Source organism: Hyphopichia burtonii (assembly GCF_001661395.1).
Source record: "Hyphopichia burtonii NRRL Y-1933 unplaced genomic scaffold HYPBUscaffold_2, whole genome shotgun sequence".
Lineage (NCBI taxonomy): Eukaryota > Fungi > Ascomycota > Pichiomycetes > Serinales > Debaryomycetaceae > Hyphopichia > Hyphopichia burtonii.
The window spans coordinates 1,349,137-1,364,115 of NW_017963729.1; the positions used below are offsets into that span (position 1 = coordinate 1,349,137).

Consider the following 14,979-nt stretch of genomic DNA (forward strand, 5'->3'; position numbering starts at 1 on the left):
TACAATGAAATGAAATGACAAATGATTTTCCAATAAATCTAATTATTGGTTCTGAAACGATATCCACATGAAGTACAAGTATAGAAGACAGTAGCCCCTTCATCAGCAGATCTTAATTGTAATGTATGATATTGCATTTCTTCGTTATCACATTTTGGACATTTTTCTTGAATAGTGGCCCCCTCAGTTAACTCGTCGTTCTTAAGAGACGTCTTAACCACCGATCTCTTCATTCTTAATGTAGATGGGAATGCATCTTCAGCTGATTTAGTAACAACTTTTAAATCAGCAAAATTCGAAGCAGGATACTCTTTATAGCATAACTTACAGTCCAAAGTGGACTTAGATGATATGGTGTCCAACAAGTTACCACAATCAGTACAGAATATTAAAGAACCAACCACTGACATTGTCTATATGCTTTTATCCTAAAGACCTCTATCCAAGTATAAAGAGTTCCCTGATATAACGTTTTTTTTTTTCAAGTCTTTGATGAGATGATGGATTTTTTTTTTTTTCACTACCGGCTTTTTGTGTGCAGGTCTTCTCTAATTTTGCAATTAAATATTTGTACTACACTATCTATGGCATAATCGTAGGTATAATTTAGTATCTATATAATATGATAGGTATAATCTAATAGTGGGCATAATTTAGTATCTAGGTATAATATGATAGGTATAATCTAATAGTAGGCATAATCTAATAGTAGGCATAATCTAATAGTAGGCATAATCTAATACTGGGTAACACAGGCTACTTGGTCAAGTTTCGGTATTCCTCGTGGTCTAAGATATCCTTTTTATATTCGGGTCTTGGTAATTCAAAACCCTCAAGAATTCTACCGTAACTTATTCCTCCAAGTCTAGTGACTGGTTTCAACTTCTTGATATCAATCACGTTTTTCTCCTTGTTGATTACATCTTCTCTGATGTGGAAGTTGAGTCCCTCAACAATGAACAATTGGCCAGTTACTTTGGAAGGATCGGTCTTTGATCTCCAGTCATGAGAGTGAATCAATTTTGCCTCAATTGAAAAAGCAGACTCGGCAACATGGCTTGGCTTGACAAAGGTGGACTCTGCTGGAGTCAATCCAGACAATTTCCATTCGTCAATCCCCTTGGGAGCATCGATACTGGTGAAATTAGCTGCTTCGATAAACCACTCGGAAATAATATTGATGGTCAATTCTTTGGTTTCCAAGATGTTGATGGCAGTATCCTTGGTGTTACCTGAGATCCCAATGGTATAGATAGGAGGATCAACATTGACTCCATTGAAAAACAGAAATGGTGCCAAGTTGCGGTGCTCCCCGTCCTTGCTAACTGTGGAAATAAACCCAATTGGACGCGGAAGTATACCAGAGATGGTGGTCTTATAGTTATCGATAGGAGATCTTCCTTCCTCATATGGATTGATTTCTAGCTTCTTGTGTGACTTCCACTGGTCGTCGTTGGCTCCTGATCCAGGCGTCCAGTCGGTTTTGCGGGTTTGGGTAAACTTGAATTCGTCGTCGTGGAACGGTGGTCTTTGACTTTCAACAACTTTCAAATCGGGATGAACGGACATGTTGAATCACGGTCTTAGGATATGCTGATCTTATCATACACCGAGGTACAAGGAGATGCACTAAGCTCTTTATATAGCCTTATAACTGTGGGCTTTGCTTTTCTCCGTCTCATAATTTTTTGCGAGATTAAGTAAGAGCCCACTACGGGTGTAATTTCATTACTAAGCCATTACAAACTTTGTTGTAATAACGGCCTGAGTACCTGAACCCCATTATCCTACTCATGATTTCTAATCTTACCTAATGAAGCTGGTGAAGCTGTGTATTACTTGATAATTGTGAAAGATGGCTAAAGGTCACAAGACAGAAAAAAAAAAGAGAGAGAGAAGATCCGAAAAAAATTTTTGGATAGTCTAAACTAGCGATAGAAGGTGATTGTTGAAATTTGCAACTTGTAATGATGACTAAGAAAATCCTTTTAATAAACGGTCCAAACTTGAACTTGTTAGGTATGCGATAGCTTTGATGATGCTGCAAAAATTTTTACTAACTGTTTTTAGGAACTAGGTATGTTTGATAGATAAGATTTTGACGTTTGCCTTTACTAACTTCAAGTTCTAGAGAACCGGAGAAATATGGATCTACATCATTAGCAGATGTCGAAGATGCGGCTAGAAAACAGGTTGCTGCTAGAAAGAACGGATCTGAAATACATACTTTCCAAAATAATACCGAAGGGTTCATCGTTGATCGCATCCATCAAGCACAACAAGAAGGAGTTGACTTTATTGTCATCAACGCTGGTGCCTATACACATACATCCATTGCCCTTAGAGACGCTCTTTTAGGTACTGCCATTCCTTTTATTGAAATTCATATCACCAACGTGCATCAACGAGAACCATTTAGACACCATTCTTATTTATCTGATAAGGCCATTGCAGTAATTGCAGGGCTTGGTGTCTACGGATATACTGCTTCTATCGAATATGCATTAAACTATTAGATACAAAAACAAAAACATTAATATCTCTTGCGTGTAATTAGAAATAAATGATACTTTTCTCTGACCCTAACCAAATAACCCTTCTTCCATTGCATTTGGAACCGGTTTATCCCCATAAGCACCTAACCAACTAAGTGGTTTAATCCAGGACGTTATTTGCTCAAGATCTAATATACTATTTACTTTATTGGCTAAGATCTCCCCGTCCTGGAAATTATCTCCCTCGTATACGTACGCAACCAATACATTAAGATCGATGCTCGATTCAGATTTCAAATTTAATTCATCCAAGGCCTTGATCAAAAGACCAGCGTAGACTGAGTGGTCGTACGGATATTTTGATGATAATTGTATAGCATCTTTTTTCAGAATGTTCAAGGAACCTAAGGAATTATTCAATAAATCTTCGTTTGTATATACTTGAATTTTGCCCGGCTGGAAATCTTCAAGTAATCCAGCATCGGAAGAATCTAGTATCAATACTTCTGAAAATTTCCCCCCAGCCAAAAATGGTATTATAACTTCATTGATGTACGTAGAAGTAAAGCTTGGAAGAATTGGAGATCTTTGTTGAATGATACTAACCTTTAACTTGTCATTATAGTAAACTTCAAGTGCACTTGATACCCCCTTAGTTCTTTCCACTATTTCCGGATCCGGGGCTGTATCAATTGGTGATGAAAATGGATAAAGGTAGATACTATCCAAGTTTCCAATCTTAACGAAATTATAAGTGTGAATCAAGAGATCTATTGCTAATTGAGGAACATTCCCAATTGAAATCGACGGGATAATTAAAGTAGACCCTTCAATATCGGTTGTTTTATGTTCCACAACTCTTTCAAATGGTCTTATATCAATTGACATGGTCAAAATCACTTATTAATTGAAAGTTGTTTCTCTACTAGCCTTCTTTACCAGCTTTTTTTTTTAATTTGGCCACTCGTTTGTATATAAAACCCGTACAGTTGTGTTTTTTTTTTTTTTTGGAAGCCTATTTTGGCCGCAAAATGGTCGTTTAATACTATACAAATGAAGAAAGAAAAGACCCAAGAATTGAAAATGAAAGAAGAAGGTGGCGAAAAATGTGTTGGAAGAAGTGAAAGGACATATATAACTGCTGTGTGCCAAGCAGTGACTTAGTTTAAGTTAGAAACATGGTTAGACGGATTACTGGTGAGTTTAAACTCGTTGAGATTCACCATTGCTCCTGAGAGAGGTTGGTTATTCGACATGGGTAATGTGTGATTTTTAGAGTTTGAGGATTTTAATAAATGTGAAGGGTTGAGGGTGGTGTTGAAGTTTGTGTTTGAAGGGGGGATTAGGGCTGAAGACCCCATACTGGTACTAAATAAAGAGGGAGTCGAATTGTTGGATAAAGAGTTGGGTGAAAGTGGTAATTGATTTTGGATCGAATTGAAAGATGGCAATTGTTGAGTTTGATGGTTAATTTGCAGCATTTGAATGTTTTGAGAAGGAATCATGAAATTCATGGAGTTATAAGAGTTATTGGAAGCATTTCCAATCAACCCTGTCGAAGTGGTGGTATTAAAAGTTGAGTTACTGTTATTATTGCCAAAGCTGCTAGTTCCAGTATTCATGCTTAAGCCCGGAAGAGGGCCGAAAGTGTCCATTGAGTTTTCTGCATGTTGACTAGTGACGGGGTTACTAGATGCTGGATTATAGTCGGTGTCTTTATCATTTAATAAGGGCGACAATGGAATCAAATTGGCGTTGGCATTGGCTGCTAGATTATTCTGTGTTGAATAGGAAGTGTTTGTTAGCCAGTTTGTGAGTGCAGATTTTTGAGATTGTTGATTCTGTTGATCTTGTTGGTGATCATGGGCTTGGTTTTGATCATGCTCATTTCTATCAAAAGGCTGTTGCTTGTTCTTACCTTGATCTTGGTTCCCTTCCGAGTGGTTCTCCTTAGAATGTTGAACTTGTTGGCCGATTGCTTGATGAGTATGATTTTGTTTCCTGATTTCACTTTGTGGATTAGTAATTGGTGGATTGGAATGCAAGGGAATATTTTGATGTTCTGAAATGTCTCTAGTATCCATCGAGGTTGCAATGTCTTCACTGCCTAAATTATTCACATCAATCAGATCATTAGATACGTTTTGCTCACCGAGGTATGAACCTTCCTGTGGATCCTCTGTATAAGGCTTGCCCATTTGGCTCTCATTTTGTAGTGTGTAGTCACCCTGGTCTTTATTGTGATTCAGTAAATGATCAACTAATTGAGTAATGATCTTTGTTTTGTCAATAGTTGTTAATTTGGTATTATTGAAAACCCGACTTCCGATAAGCTGATTTACCTCATTTTCTAATTGTAAGGCAACTCTTTCCGGAAGACTCAAGACAGTGCTACTTCTGGATCTATAATTCTGCTTCGCTTTTGAGATTTTAGGTTTAGAATGGAATGACTCAAAATTATTACCGTTCAATATCTTACCATGTTCACGGTTTTGCTCTTTGCTCTGTTGATCAGTGACAGTGGTATTTGATAACCCAGTGGCTTTACTGAGTTCGTCCGTATCATTCTTCATTATTTCCGATGCGGACATATTGGAAGGTGGGATAAACGTACTGAAAACGTCAGCCGAAGAACTGTTCTTATAACTTGGTGTGTTATTAGACATTGAATTATCAATGGCATTACTAAACGCAGAATCATCCAACTGAATATTCGGAGTGAAAGTTTGTCTACTAGATCTTTCATCTTCCTGATTTGATGACATGGAACTGTTTTTCAGTGAGATCAGTTTCTTCTTCCGGGATAATGCAACTTTTGACGATTTCGAATCCAAGTTAGTCTCTTCATAAGAAGAATCAAGAGAGTGATCGTGCTGATCGTTAACAACCAGTATAGTCCACTCTTTATTTCTGATTGAGTAATTAGCCCTCAACTTGAAAGGACAGGTATTCAACCGTCTGGATCCCATCTTAACACGCCGACCATCTTCAGATTCCCTTCGGTTTCCATTAGGAGATTTACATTTAAAGATTATTTTATTTTTATCAGACCTCTCAATCACAATATTTATGTTTTTGTTCTGCAATAATATCTCCAGAAGCCATGGTTTAATCTGTTCCTTCTCCGCAAAACGTTTGCTTTCAAGCCCTAGGCCCTTTAGTGAAAACATAACACATATATGTATGTATTGAACCGACGTGATTTGGATATTATGTTGTTTCTTTCTTTCTAGCAAAACTTCATTCCAACAACTCCAAAACAACTCAATTATGAATCAGTTTCTCTATTGAGCTCACTTATCTATCAGCTTATGCTCGGACTAAACGAATTAGTTATGGGCTTATACCTCTTGGATAACAATCCTTTCTTCTCTTGTAAGTTAATTTTTTTTGATGTTCTCCAGTTGGTGTGTGGGTCTTTGTCTTTCCAAACCCTATACACACACAAAAGGAACCAAACAAAAAAAAGTTTGATAAAAACGGCTTGACGATTAAGAATGGGTTTAGATTTTCAATGGGACAACATAGAAACGTCATTAATCCTTGATAATTCGGTCGAAGTTGCTGGTGAAAGGTTTCTTTCTGGTTCTTTTTTGAGTATTGCAATTTTTCTCTTTACTAAGTTATAGTGGCTGTTAACTTGATATTAGCAGAGGTGAAGCGTTTTGATCTATGTTTACATATTCTTAACCGGGTTGAATAGTGTCAAATAGAGAATCGAAAAAACAAAATAAATAAAGCCTTAGTATTTGCAGAAGCTCTAACCCCTTGGATCAATATACATAAACAAAGATTATTAGTTAACTTAGGATTGAAATAAGGCTATAAGAATTCAATTATTTAAGTATGGATAATAATAGTAATCGGATTCATGATGGTGGGCCATCGTCAAATGAAAGAATTGGGTCATCAACGTTCTCGAATATTCAGATGACAAATGCCCTGGGACAGGCTAAAGCATTATTGAGTAGATTGCAACAAGGTAAAAATTTGCAACAATCTGAACCTAATTATAAATTAGTTTTAAAAGGATTATCTGAATTGAATGATGGAGTTATAACATCAGGTTATTTAACTCAAACTCAAAAGACAAGTCTTAATGAAATACTCATGGCTACAAATAATTTGACCCAAGCTCTAGCAATACAATTTACCAATAATGATATCCCCAGTCATATATATACTAAATTACAAGTTTTGGTTGAAAATTTATGCAACTTGGTCAATGATACTAGGTTTAATAGTGAAATGTCTAACGCTAGTCAATTTGTTCCTGGTCAAGAAAATAATGATCATTTACGTCGCCAGTTGTGTCAACAAAACTTTCTTTCAAATAATAGAGTCAATTCACCAAGTTATGTTACCTCTAGGTTACACCAAAAGTTTTCTCAACAACAAGATAATCAATATTCCCAACCCCAAGATAATCAATATTCCCAACCCCAAGATAATCAATATCCTCAAGAGCATCAACCAACTTATTCATCTTCAAAGCATCCAATAAGCACTCATCCAAATAGATTTAGTACTGGGAATATTCAACTAAATCGTAGTGGTAGATTGGGTATTCTACAAAATCATATTACAAACTCATCTTCGTCCCTTGTATCTTATAATGAGGATGATCTTATTAATAATACTAATAAACTTAACATTAGAGATAACAATAAACCTTCCCAGATCCCAGGACCTTTGTGGAATGAAAGACCTTCAAGTAGAGATTTTTCAAAAGATTCAACTAATTTTACGTTACCTCCTCCTCCCCCTAATAGGCTTAATGAAGATGAGGAAAATAGTGAATTTGATGATGAAGAAAGCCAAAGTCATGATCATAAAGATGGTATTGACGAACCTCATCACAATAATAAACAATTATACTACATGGGTTCAAAATATCCAACACAATCCTATAATGTCAATGAAATGAATAATAATAAAATAAGTGCTTCTAATAAATCACACACTCCTCTTCATCAGAATATCCCACTTAATAACTACAATACGCCAATGAGATCCAGTGTATTTACTGAGGGTATTCCACCAGCTAATAATATGGGAGTAAGTAATCTCGACTCCCAAATTGGGAATAACTCCCGAGTTAGAAGAGTACCAGCTAGGCGCCGTCCACAATCAATGTATGTTACATCTGACACGAGCTTCAATACTAATTCGACATCTCAAGATGATTCTGCCCCGAAAAGAGCTTCTTTCTTGTCAGCTTTGGCGAGTAGACGAAATAGTACTATATATGATAAAAACGAGATTTTTTAAACCACTTTTCTTAACCTCATATTTAAATTTTACTATGATTGTATTTTAAGCTATTATACTTCAAGAGTCATAGAAAGCATATTTTACTACAGAATTATATAAACAAAAAATTAATATAAGATTGATTTATATATACAGGACTTTGATCATATAACTATGATTATAATGTATCATGGAAGAAAGGAAAAAAACATCAAAAAATGAAAAGATAATTCTAAAACCTTTAATTCTTTGACGTTGAAATTGTTTATGAGTTGAAATTCATTAAATTCATCTATTGTTATATATTTATGATTCTTTTTTTTCTTTTTTTAAAAAAACTTTTTATATTACTCCGATTGAATAGTTAAATTAATAACAACTTGCTTATTCCAAAACAATTTTAGCTCCTAAACCTTCTAAAGTGGCTTTAATCTTATCAGCATCTTCTTTAGCAACATTATCTTTCAAAACTTTTGGAGCAGCTTCAACGAATTTTTTGGAATCAACTAAAGATAAACCTAATAAACCTTTGACTTCTTTGATAATCTTTGGTTTAGATTTGGCATCAAAAGATTCTAATTTAATAGAAAAGATGGTTTTTTCTTCAACAACTTCTTTCACTTCTTCTTCCACTGGAGCAGCTGGAGCAGCTGGAGCAGCACCAGCTGCTGGGAATGAGATGTCTGGAATATTCAATCTTTCTTTCAATTCAGAAACTAAAGTAGAAGTTTCCAATAAAGTTAAAGTAGAAATTTGATCAACGATGGCAGAAATTTTTGGATCAACTGGTGCTTTTTCAGCAGCTGGTGCTGATGAGTTGAAACGAACAGCTACTGGAGCGATTCTTCTGGTGGCCAATCTCAATGAAGGTCTAACGGCTTGACGTAACAAAGACATTATATTTACTGACTATGATGAAGGTATAAAAGCTTAAGAATATAAAGAAATTGATTGGACTCGATGTTGATCAACTTTTGACCAAAGAACCAAAAAAAAAAAAAAATGAAAATTTTCCAACTTTTCATTCGCACGACTTTAATAAACCTCCGTACATTTAAAACAAACTGGAAATGAAAAAAAAAAAATTGAATAGCTAAAACAACAAGTACCGTTAATTCTTCGAATTCATCTACACGAGCTGGCTGAGGTTGACTAACTGTGAAAAGGCCTTATTTAGAGATATTGAAATTTACTTCCCTTTCTTTGTTTTTTTGTTTTTTGATTGAGGACTCAAGAATAGAGTAGATATGGCTTCTTTCAGATTCTGTGCTGAATGCAATAATATGTTGTATCCTCGAGAGGATAAGGATAATGCCAGATTATTATATTCATGTCGTAATTGTGATTATACAGAATTGGCTGAAAACCCTAAAGTTTACAGACATGAATTGATAACAAATATTGGTGAAACTGCTGGTGTTGTGCAAGATATTGGATCAGACCCAACTTTACCAAGATCGGATAAAGAATGTCCAACTTGTGGGAATAAAGACTGTGTTTTTTTCCAATCTCAACAGAGAAGAAAAGATACTAGTATGATTTTATTCTATGTGTGTTTGGAATGTAAGAATGTGTTTAGGGTGTGAAGAAACTCTTGAGAATATCAAATTACTTATAGAAAACCTTGTACTATAGTTAACATTAAATAATTGAAAGGGTTATATTTTCAATTAGTTATGTTCAGTTCTTCCAATTATCGTTAGATTTTACTTTTATAACTTAATAATAAAATAAAATTCCATTAAAAAGACCATGTAAATAAAATAGTGTATTAAGAAACTAGAAATAACAAAATGGGAAATAAACGTTTACATATATACGTTGTATATAAATTTAAATAAAAGAAAAGTTCTCGAAAACAAAAATCATTCAACTGGGGAAACTAGGACATGAATAAGGTAATAGAAACAGGTAAAGATCGAAATCAAACAGATAACAAGAAAAGCAAAAATACTAGAGATCAAAAGATTTTCGAAGTGAATAATTTAGACATACTAAAACAAAAGGGAAATAAGGCTAATTAAGGCTGAACCTCAATGGGAAAAAGCAAGACCTGGTGATGGATTTTTTTTGTTTTTTTTTTTGGATGGGGAGGTTTGTTTTTTTTTTTCTTTCTGATATTAGATTAGAAATCGTTGAAGTATTGAGAGTAAGGGTCTTCTCCAATCGAACCATAGTCTAAATGTTCTTCAGGATAATGGTCAAACAATGATGAATCACCAACACCAGCAGTAATTGGAGGTTCGTAAGGAGTTTCAATATCTTTAGCTAACAATTTTTCCCAAACGACTTCTGAAAACCAAGAATGGTTTCTAATGTCAGCAGGACCATTTAATAAATTACCTAACCTACTAGTTAAATCAGCAGTTATTAATCTTGATAATAAATCAATAACATCGGGACCCATAAAACTTGGGAAATGAATTTTACCAGATAAAATTTTTTCATAAGTTTTCATTGGAGTTGAATCATAAAATGGGGTATATCCAGCCAACATTTCATAAATTAAGACCCCTAAAGACCACCAATCAACTGATTTATTATAAGGCTTGGTAGTAATAACTTCAGGAGCAATATAATCAGGTGTACCACATAAAGTCCAAGTAACAGTTGAAACTTCTTTAGCAAAACCAAAATCAGTTATTTTTATATGACCATTACGATCTAGTAATATATTTTCAGGTTTCAAATCACGATAAATAATATCATGGCTATGTAAATATTCTAAAGCTAAAACAACTTCGGCAGCATAAAATTTAGCCACTGGGTTTGGGAAGCGTTGAGATTTTCTTAAAAGAGAAAATAATTCACCACCTTCAATATAATCCATAACCATAAATAAATTTTTCAGATCTTGGAAAGTCCCCCACATACGAATTAAAAATGGGTGTTCAACTAATTTTAACATTCTACGTTCATCATTAGTATGTTCAACTTGTTTCATTTTAACAACTTGATGTTTTTTCAAAACTTTAATAGCATAATAACGACCATTATGAACTGAACGAACCAAATGAACACGACCAAATGAACCAGTACCCAAAGTTCTCATGATATGAAAATCAGTTAAAGAATATTTACCTTTTGAAATGGTAGAACGCTCAGGTAAAAGAGAACGTTGGATTGCATCATTAGTACGTTGTTGTTGAATCCTAATTTGTTGTTGCTGTTGTTCAGTAATTGCAGGATGTTGAGATAGTTGCTGTTGTTGCTGTTGTTGTTGTAGTTGTTGGTGTATTTGTTGGTTATGTTGGTGTACTTGTTGATCGTGATGAGCTTGTTCTTGTTGTTGAGAAGTTGGAACTTGCTGATGCTGAGACTGCTGGAAAGATTGATCTGGGTAATAATTCATTGATTCGATATTATTTGAGGAATTAACGGAAATTTCAGCACTATTTGAATTGGAATTGGAATTGGAATCTGAATTATTCAGCCTAGTGATATGAAGTTTTTTCAATATGTTTGAAGGCATTTAAATGCAAAGGAGGAATCCAAGGTTCTATTCTATTTATTTATTTTTTTTTTTTTTTTTTCCTTTTGTAATAGAAAAAAAAAATTCAAATATTCAAAAATTCAAAATTTTCAAGAGTTATACATAAAATGTAAGTAACAAAGCAACGCAAACCACAAAGAAGATAACGGTGAATTGGCTATGTTAGCTAAAATTCCAATGAGTAATTAATCTCTTAATGGAGCTTAATTAAACGAATGCCCGAAGAAACACGAAAAATTTGTCGGAGCAAATAAACTTCTTTAATTGAATAGCGTTGCGAATACCAAAAGGACAACAAAAAGTTTAATTTCGAGATGCAGTGTTGATGTACGCAAAAGAAGTTATTAGGGAGAGAGAATCTTTAAACTTCGTATCAACTGGAAAATAGCAATGAAGAAAAAAATTCTAAAGGGAACAAAAAAACGAAGAAAAAAAAGGGTTCAATCGAAGCTTTAAGTAAACCTGATAAACAAATGAGCTATTTCAATAAACAAAATCAATGAAACAAACTTAAGATTAATCTCGGAGATCCAAATAAGTTATCGATTGTTTTTATATGAATTTGTATTCTTCGATAACAAGGATAATGAGATACAAAAAAAAAAAGGAAAGGAACAAAAAAAAAACAACGAATATGGAGTTTAAGGAATACGGAAAACTAGAAGATAATCAATGCTTCTGATACTTCTTTGAGTTATAAAGACTGGTACTATAGACAATTGATTGAATTGATTGGAATATCACTGCAATTGACTGATGGGAAGAGGAAAAGAGTAATAATCTCCATTTGCTTTAAATTTCAATGAGATTTTTAGGGTTTTTCCCAATTTTTTGTTGTTCCACACGCTCTCCCTTTAACAATTAGCTTATTGTATTACTGATACACAAATTATATAGACATTAATCGATTGGTACTACTACTTGCAATGGCTCCATGATTTCTAATGAAACTAAGGGGTTGGTGAGTCTCAAGAAGAGCCGACTGGTTCCCGTTGTAAGGGTGAGTGTTCGTGAAATTAGTAGTGCCGGCAGGACAAATTGAACAAAACGGCAATTAGACGAAGGGATGGCCAGTTATAGTATTTGTGGACATATGTATTGATCTGGTTGGGCAGGCTACAAATAAGCAATGTTGCAATAGTAGTTTTGTTTAGTTTTGTATAGTTTTGTAATATACATATATTTGAGTTTTGCAACTTGACTAATAGGGGATTGGATGCTGCAAATTAATCAACCCCATCCATTGCCATTTGAACAATTGCATAGACATTTAATACTGATACAAATAACCAGATTACTATAACCAAGATACTAGTGAGCCAATTGTTATGCATGTATTTGTATTTTTTACCCTCAGCACCATCTGAATCTTCAGCTTCTCTTTCTGGTTGTAATTCTTGAGGGATTTCAATTCTCATGATTGATTTCTTACAAGTGAAGTAGATAAGAGGAAGGGTTAAAGGAGGTAATAAGATTGAAATAACCACTTGAGAAATATTCAAAGCAGCATTTAACCCACCACGACCAATACAAAGCGAAATAACCAAACAAGGAACGATGGAAATACCTCGAGTTACTAAACGACGAATCCAAGGTTTTAAAGTCCAATTAATATGACCTTCACTAACCATTTGACCAGCAATCGTACAAACAATACCAGCACTTTGACCACTAAATAATAAAGCCAACATGAAAACAGTACCAATTGCCGGAGCTAAATTTCTTGAAAGTAAATCATGAATAGTATATAAATCAGCATCAATTGCTTCTTCAGTTCCATATAAAGTAGCACCAGCTACAATTAAAATTGCTGAATTAACGAAAAGAGCAAAAGTAAATAAGGTAATAACTAATTCAGCAATTGAATATTTAAGTAAATGATTAATTGATTGATATGATGGTTTATAATGTTTATAAAAAAAATCAGCTTCTTTTTCATTCGAATCTTTTTTTTCATCATCATATTTATCAACAATATCATTTAATTTGATTAATCCATGAGTAACATCATATTCTCTTAAACGAGGTTGAACCAATCCACTCCCTAAAAATAATGAATGGATCATAACAGTGGAACCAATAATTGAAGTAGCAATGGTCATACCTTTACCTTTGAACATTTGATCATTTGGTAAAAATCCAAGGAAAACTTCTCTAATAGTATTTGAATCCCCAGGAATTGCCGATAATTCAACTGCAAAACAAATTGTTACTGCTAATACCAAAGCACCAACAATATATTCAAAAATTCTTATTAATCTAGTCAGAGAAGTATCATTTCTATAAGCCATTAAAACAAATAAAACATCAACAATAGTAATTGCAACCCCAGCAGGTAAAGGGATTTTTAATAAAACATTCAAAGCAATGGCAGAGCCAATAACTTCTGCAACATCCGTAGCAATAATAGCACATTCTGCTAAGAACCATAATATAATATTTAACCATCTAGGGAAGTATTCTCTCAGACAACGAGCTAAATCATACCCAGTAACTGTACCTAATTTAATACATAAACTTTGTAAAAAAATGGCAATAACATTCGAAATAAACACAATGAAAAGAAGACTAAATTTATTTGATGCTCCTGCCGTAATACCAGTAGCATAATTACCAGGATCCATATAGGCAACACTAACCATTAATGATGATCCATACTGAGCGAAAAACTGTTTTAAAACCTTTACTGTCTTATTGAAGACTTCCTTCCTCTTTTCATTAACTTTATTCATTCGACCATTTGGTATTTCAATCGATGTATCTCTAATAGATTCAGTCTTCCCCGTTTCGTGAACTCTATTATGCAAATACGTTCCTGAGCTGTTTCCCACATGACTGTCACTTACCTCATCCATATTGGCTTGATTTAAAAGGTATTCTTTCTTCAAGTATTATTTTCCCATGTATTTATATCACCTAATAACGTCTCCGTAGTGTATGCTTCAAATCTAGGTCCTTGTACTAACAAGAAAAGCTTAAGTTTCGTCTTGACATTTTTTTCAATGTGACATTTTTTCCGCCTCAAAACCGTTGCATTAAGATGCTAATTAAGACTATTTAGACCATTTAAACATTGAAGTTACTCAAGACTATTTAAGACTAGCTAAGACGCTAGTTAACTAGATAAGATACTAACTAGTTAAGGTACTGAAGTAGGACGCCTTGGCTAAGTTGAGAGTCACCATGTTTATTGATAAAGTATAAGTCTAGAAAGCGAAACCGGATATTGAATGAAAACAATTGCTTATGGATTGACCACAAGATCTTTGCGCAAGATGGTGCTAGATTGTGGTTAGTTTTCAGATAGTAGAAGATTCGTATTTGGTTTGTAGAAAATACGTTAGTTTGTAGAAAATACGTATTTTGGTGAAATTTTTCAAAAAAATGAAAAAAATTAGTCTGGGTTGGATGAATCTCTAAACAAACCAGTGATTTTTGCAAAAAATGTAAAAAACCATAGTTTATGACACTGCCCTGATGCTCTTGGATGGCTCCTATATTTAGTCAAAACGTACGTCTCTACTCAAGCAGATGTTGCAATACCACAAACCTAACTTACATGCATTGCACTTGAGTTACCTAGCATTACCATTCAAGCATCCAAAGAAGTTACTCAAGCATCCAAAGAAGTTACTCAAGCATCCAATTTAATTTGTAAAATTAAAATAGTGAATGCTCAAGCATAAAAATAGTCAAGCATATCGGGTTATGTGGGTTGATCGAGCCCATAATCAACCA

General features: G+C 34.1%; 10 protein-coding genes across 10 annotated transcripts; 3 read left to right on the forward strand and 7 right to left on the reverse strand.

Moving 5' to 3' along the window:
• Positions 1-38: 38 nt before the first annotated feature.
• On the reverse strand, positions 39-410 carry RPA12 (DNA-directed RNA polymerase I core subunit; the record flags this gene model as incomplete). The annotated part of the gene is made up of 1 exon (XM_020218339.1): positions 39-410. One exon carries the CDS (start codon positions 408-410, stop codon positions 39-41), a length of 372 nt encoding a protein of 123 aa, XP_020078011.1.
• A 175-nt stretch (positions 411-585) lies between these two features.
• On the reverse strand, positions 586-1,846 carry HYPBUDRAFT_152202 (uncharacterized protein). Its single transcript, XM_020220887.1, has one exon. The coding sequence runs from the start codon at positions 1,567-1,569 to the stop codon at positions 757-759; it is 813 nt and encodes a 270-aa protein (XP_020078012.1). The 5' UTR covers positions 1,570-1,846; the 3' UTR covers positions 586-756.
• Positions 1,847-1,946: 100 nt separating this feature from the next.
• Positions 1,947-2,577, forward strand: DQD1 (Dqd1p). Its single transcript, XM_020220888.1, has 2 exons — positions 1,947-2,022; positions 2,128-2,577. Exons 1-2 carry the CDS (start codon positions 1,971-1,973, stop codon positions 2,514-2,516), a joined length of 441 nt encoding a protein of 146 aa, XP_020078013.1. The 5' UTR covers positions 1,947-1,970; the 3' UTR covers positions 2,517-2,577.
• On the reverse strand, positions 2,321-3,395 carry HYPBUDRAFT_152204 (uncharacterized protein). The gene has a single exon (XM_020220889.1). It carries the CDS (start codon positions 3,381-3,383, stop codon positions 2,583-2,585), a length of 801 nt encoding a protein of 266 aa, XP_020078014.1. The 5' UTR covers positions 3,384-3,395; the 3' UTR covers positions 2,321-2,582.
• Positions 3,396-3,655: 260 nt separating this feature from the next.
• AFT2 (Aft2p) lies at positions 3,656-5,464 on the reverse strand (the record flags this gene model as incomplete). Its single annotated transcript, XM_020220056.1, has 1 exon — positions 3,656-5,464. One exon carries the CDS (start codon positions 5,462-5,464, stop codon positions 3,656-3,658), a length of 1,809 nt encoding a protein of 602 aa, XP_020078015.1.
• Positions 5,465-7,335: 1,871 nt separating this feature from the next.
• On the forward strand, positions 7,336-7,816 carry HYPBUDRAFT_152206 (uncharacterized protein). The gene has a single exon (XM_020220890.1). It carries the CDS (start codon positions 7,377-7,379, stop codon positions 7,764-7,766), a length of 390 nt encoding a protein of 129 aa, XP_020078016.1. The 5' UTR covers positions 7,336-7,376; the 3' UTR covers positions 7,767-7,816.
• Positions 7,817-8,132: 316 nt separating this feature from the next.
• HYPBUDRAFT_147475 (mitochondrial 54S ribosomal protein bL12m) lies at positions 8,133-8,645 on the reverse strand (the record flags this gene model as incomplete). Its single annotated transcript, XM_020220057.1, has 1 exon — positions 8,133-8,645. The coding sequence occupies one exon, from the start codon at positions 8,643-8,645 to the stop codon at positions 8,133-8,135; it is 513 nt and encodes a 170-aa protein (XP_020078017.1).
• A 221-nt stretch (positions 8,646-8,866) lies between these two features.
• Positions 8,867-9,438, forward strand: HYPBUDRAFT_152207 (DNA-directed RNA polymerase II core subunit). Its single transcript, XM_020220891.1, has one exon. The coding sequence runs from the start codon at positions 8,996-8,998 to the stop codon at positions 9,332-9,334; it is 339 nt and encodes a 112-aa protein (XP_020078018.1). The 5' UTR covers positions 8,867-8,995; the 3' UTR covers positions 9,335-9,438.
• A 289-nt stretch (positions 9,439-9,727) lies between these two features.
• Positions 9,728-11,211, reverse strand: TPK2 (cAMP-dependent protein kinase catalytic subunit). Its single transcript, XM_020219252.1, has 2 exons — positions 11,128-11,211; positions 9,728-11,055 (listed from the first exon to the last, which is right to left on the reverse strand). Exon 2 carries the CDS (start codon positions 10,798-10,800, stop codon positions 9,874-9,876), a length of 927 nt encoding a protein of 308 aa, XP_020078019.1. The 5' UTR covers positions 10,801-11,055; positions 11,128-11,211; the 3' UTR covers positions 9,728-9,873.
• A 1,256-nt stretch (positions 11,212-12,467) lies between these two features.
• SMF12 (divalent metal ion transporter) lies at positions 12,468-13,973 on the reverse strand (the record flags this gene model as incomplete). Its single annotated transcript, XM_020218413.1, has 1 exon — positions 12,468-13,973. The coding sequence occupies one exon, from the start codon at positions 13,971-13,973 to the stop codon at positions 12,468-12,470; it is 1,506 nt and encodes a 501-aa protein (XP_020078020.1).
• Positions 13,974-14,979: the final 1,006 nt, after the last annotated feature.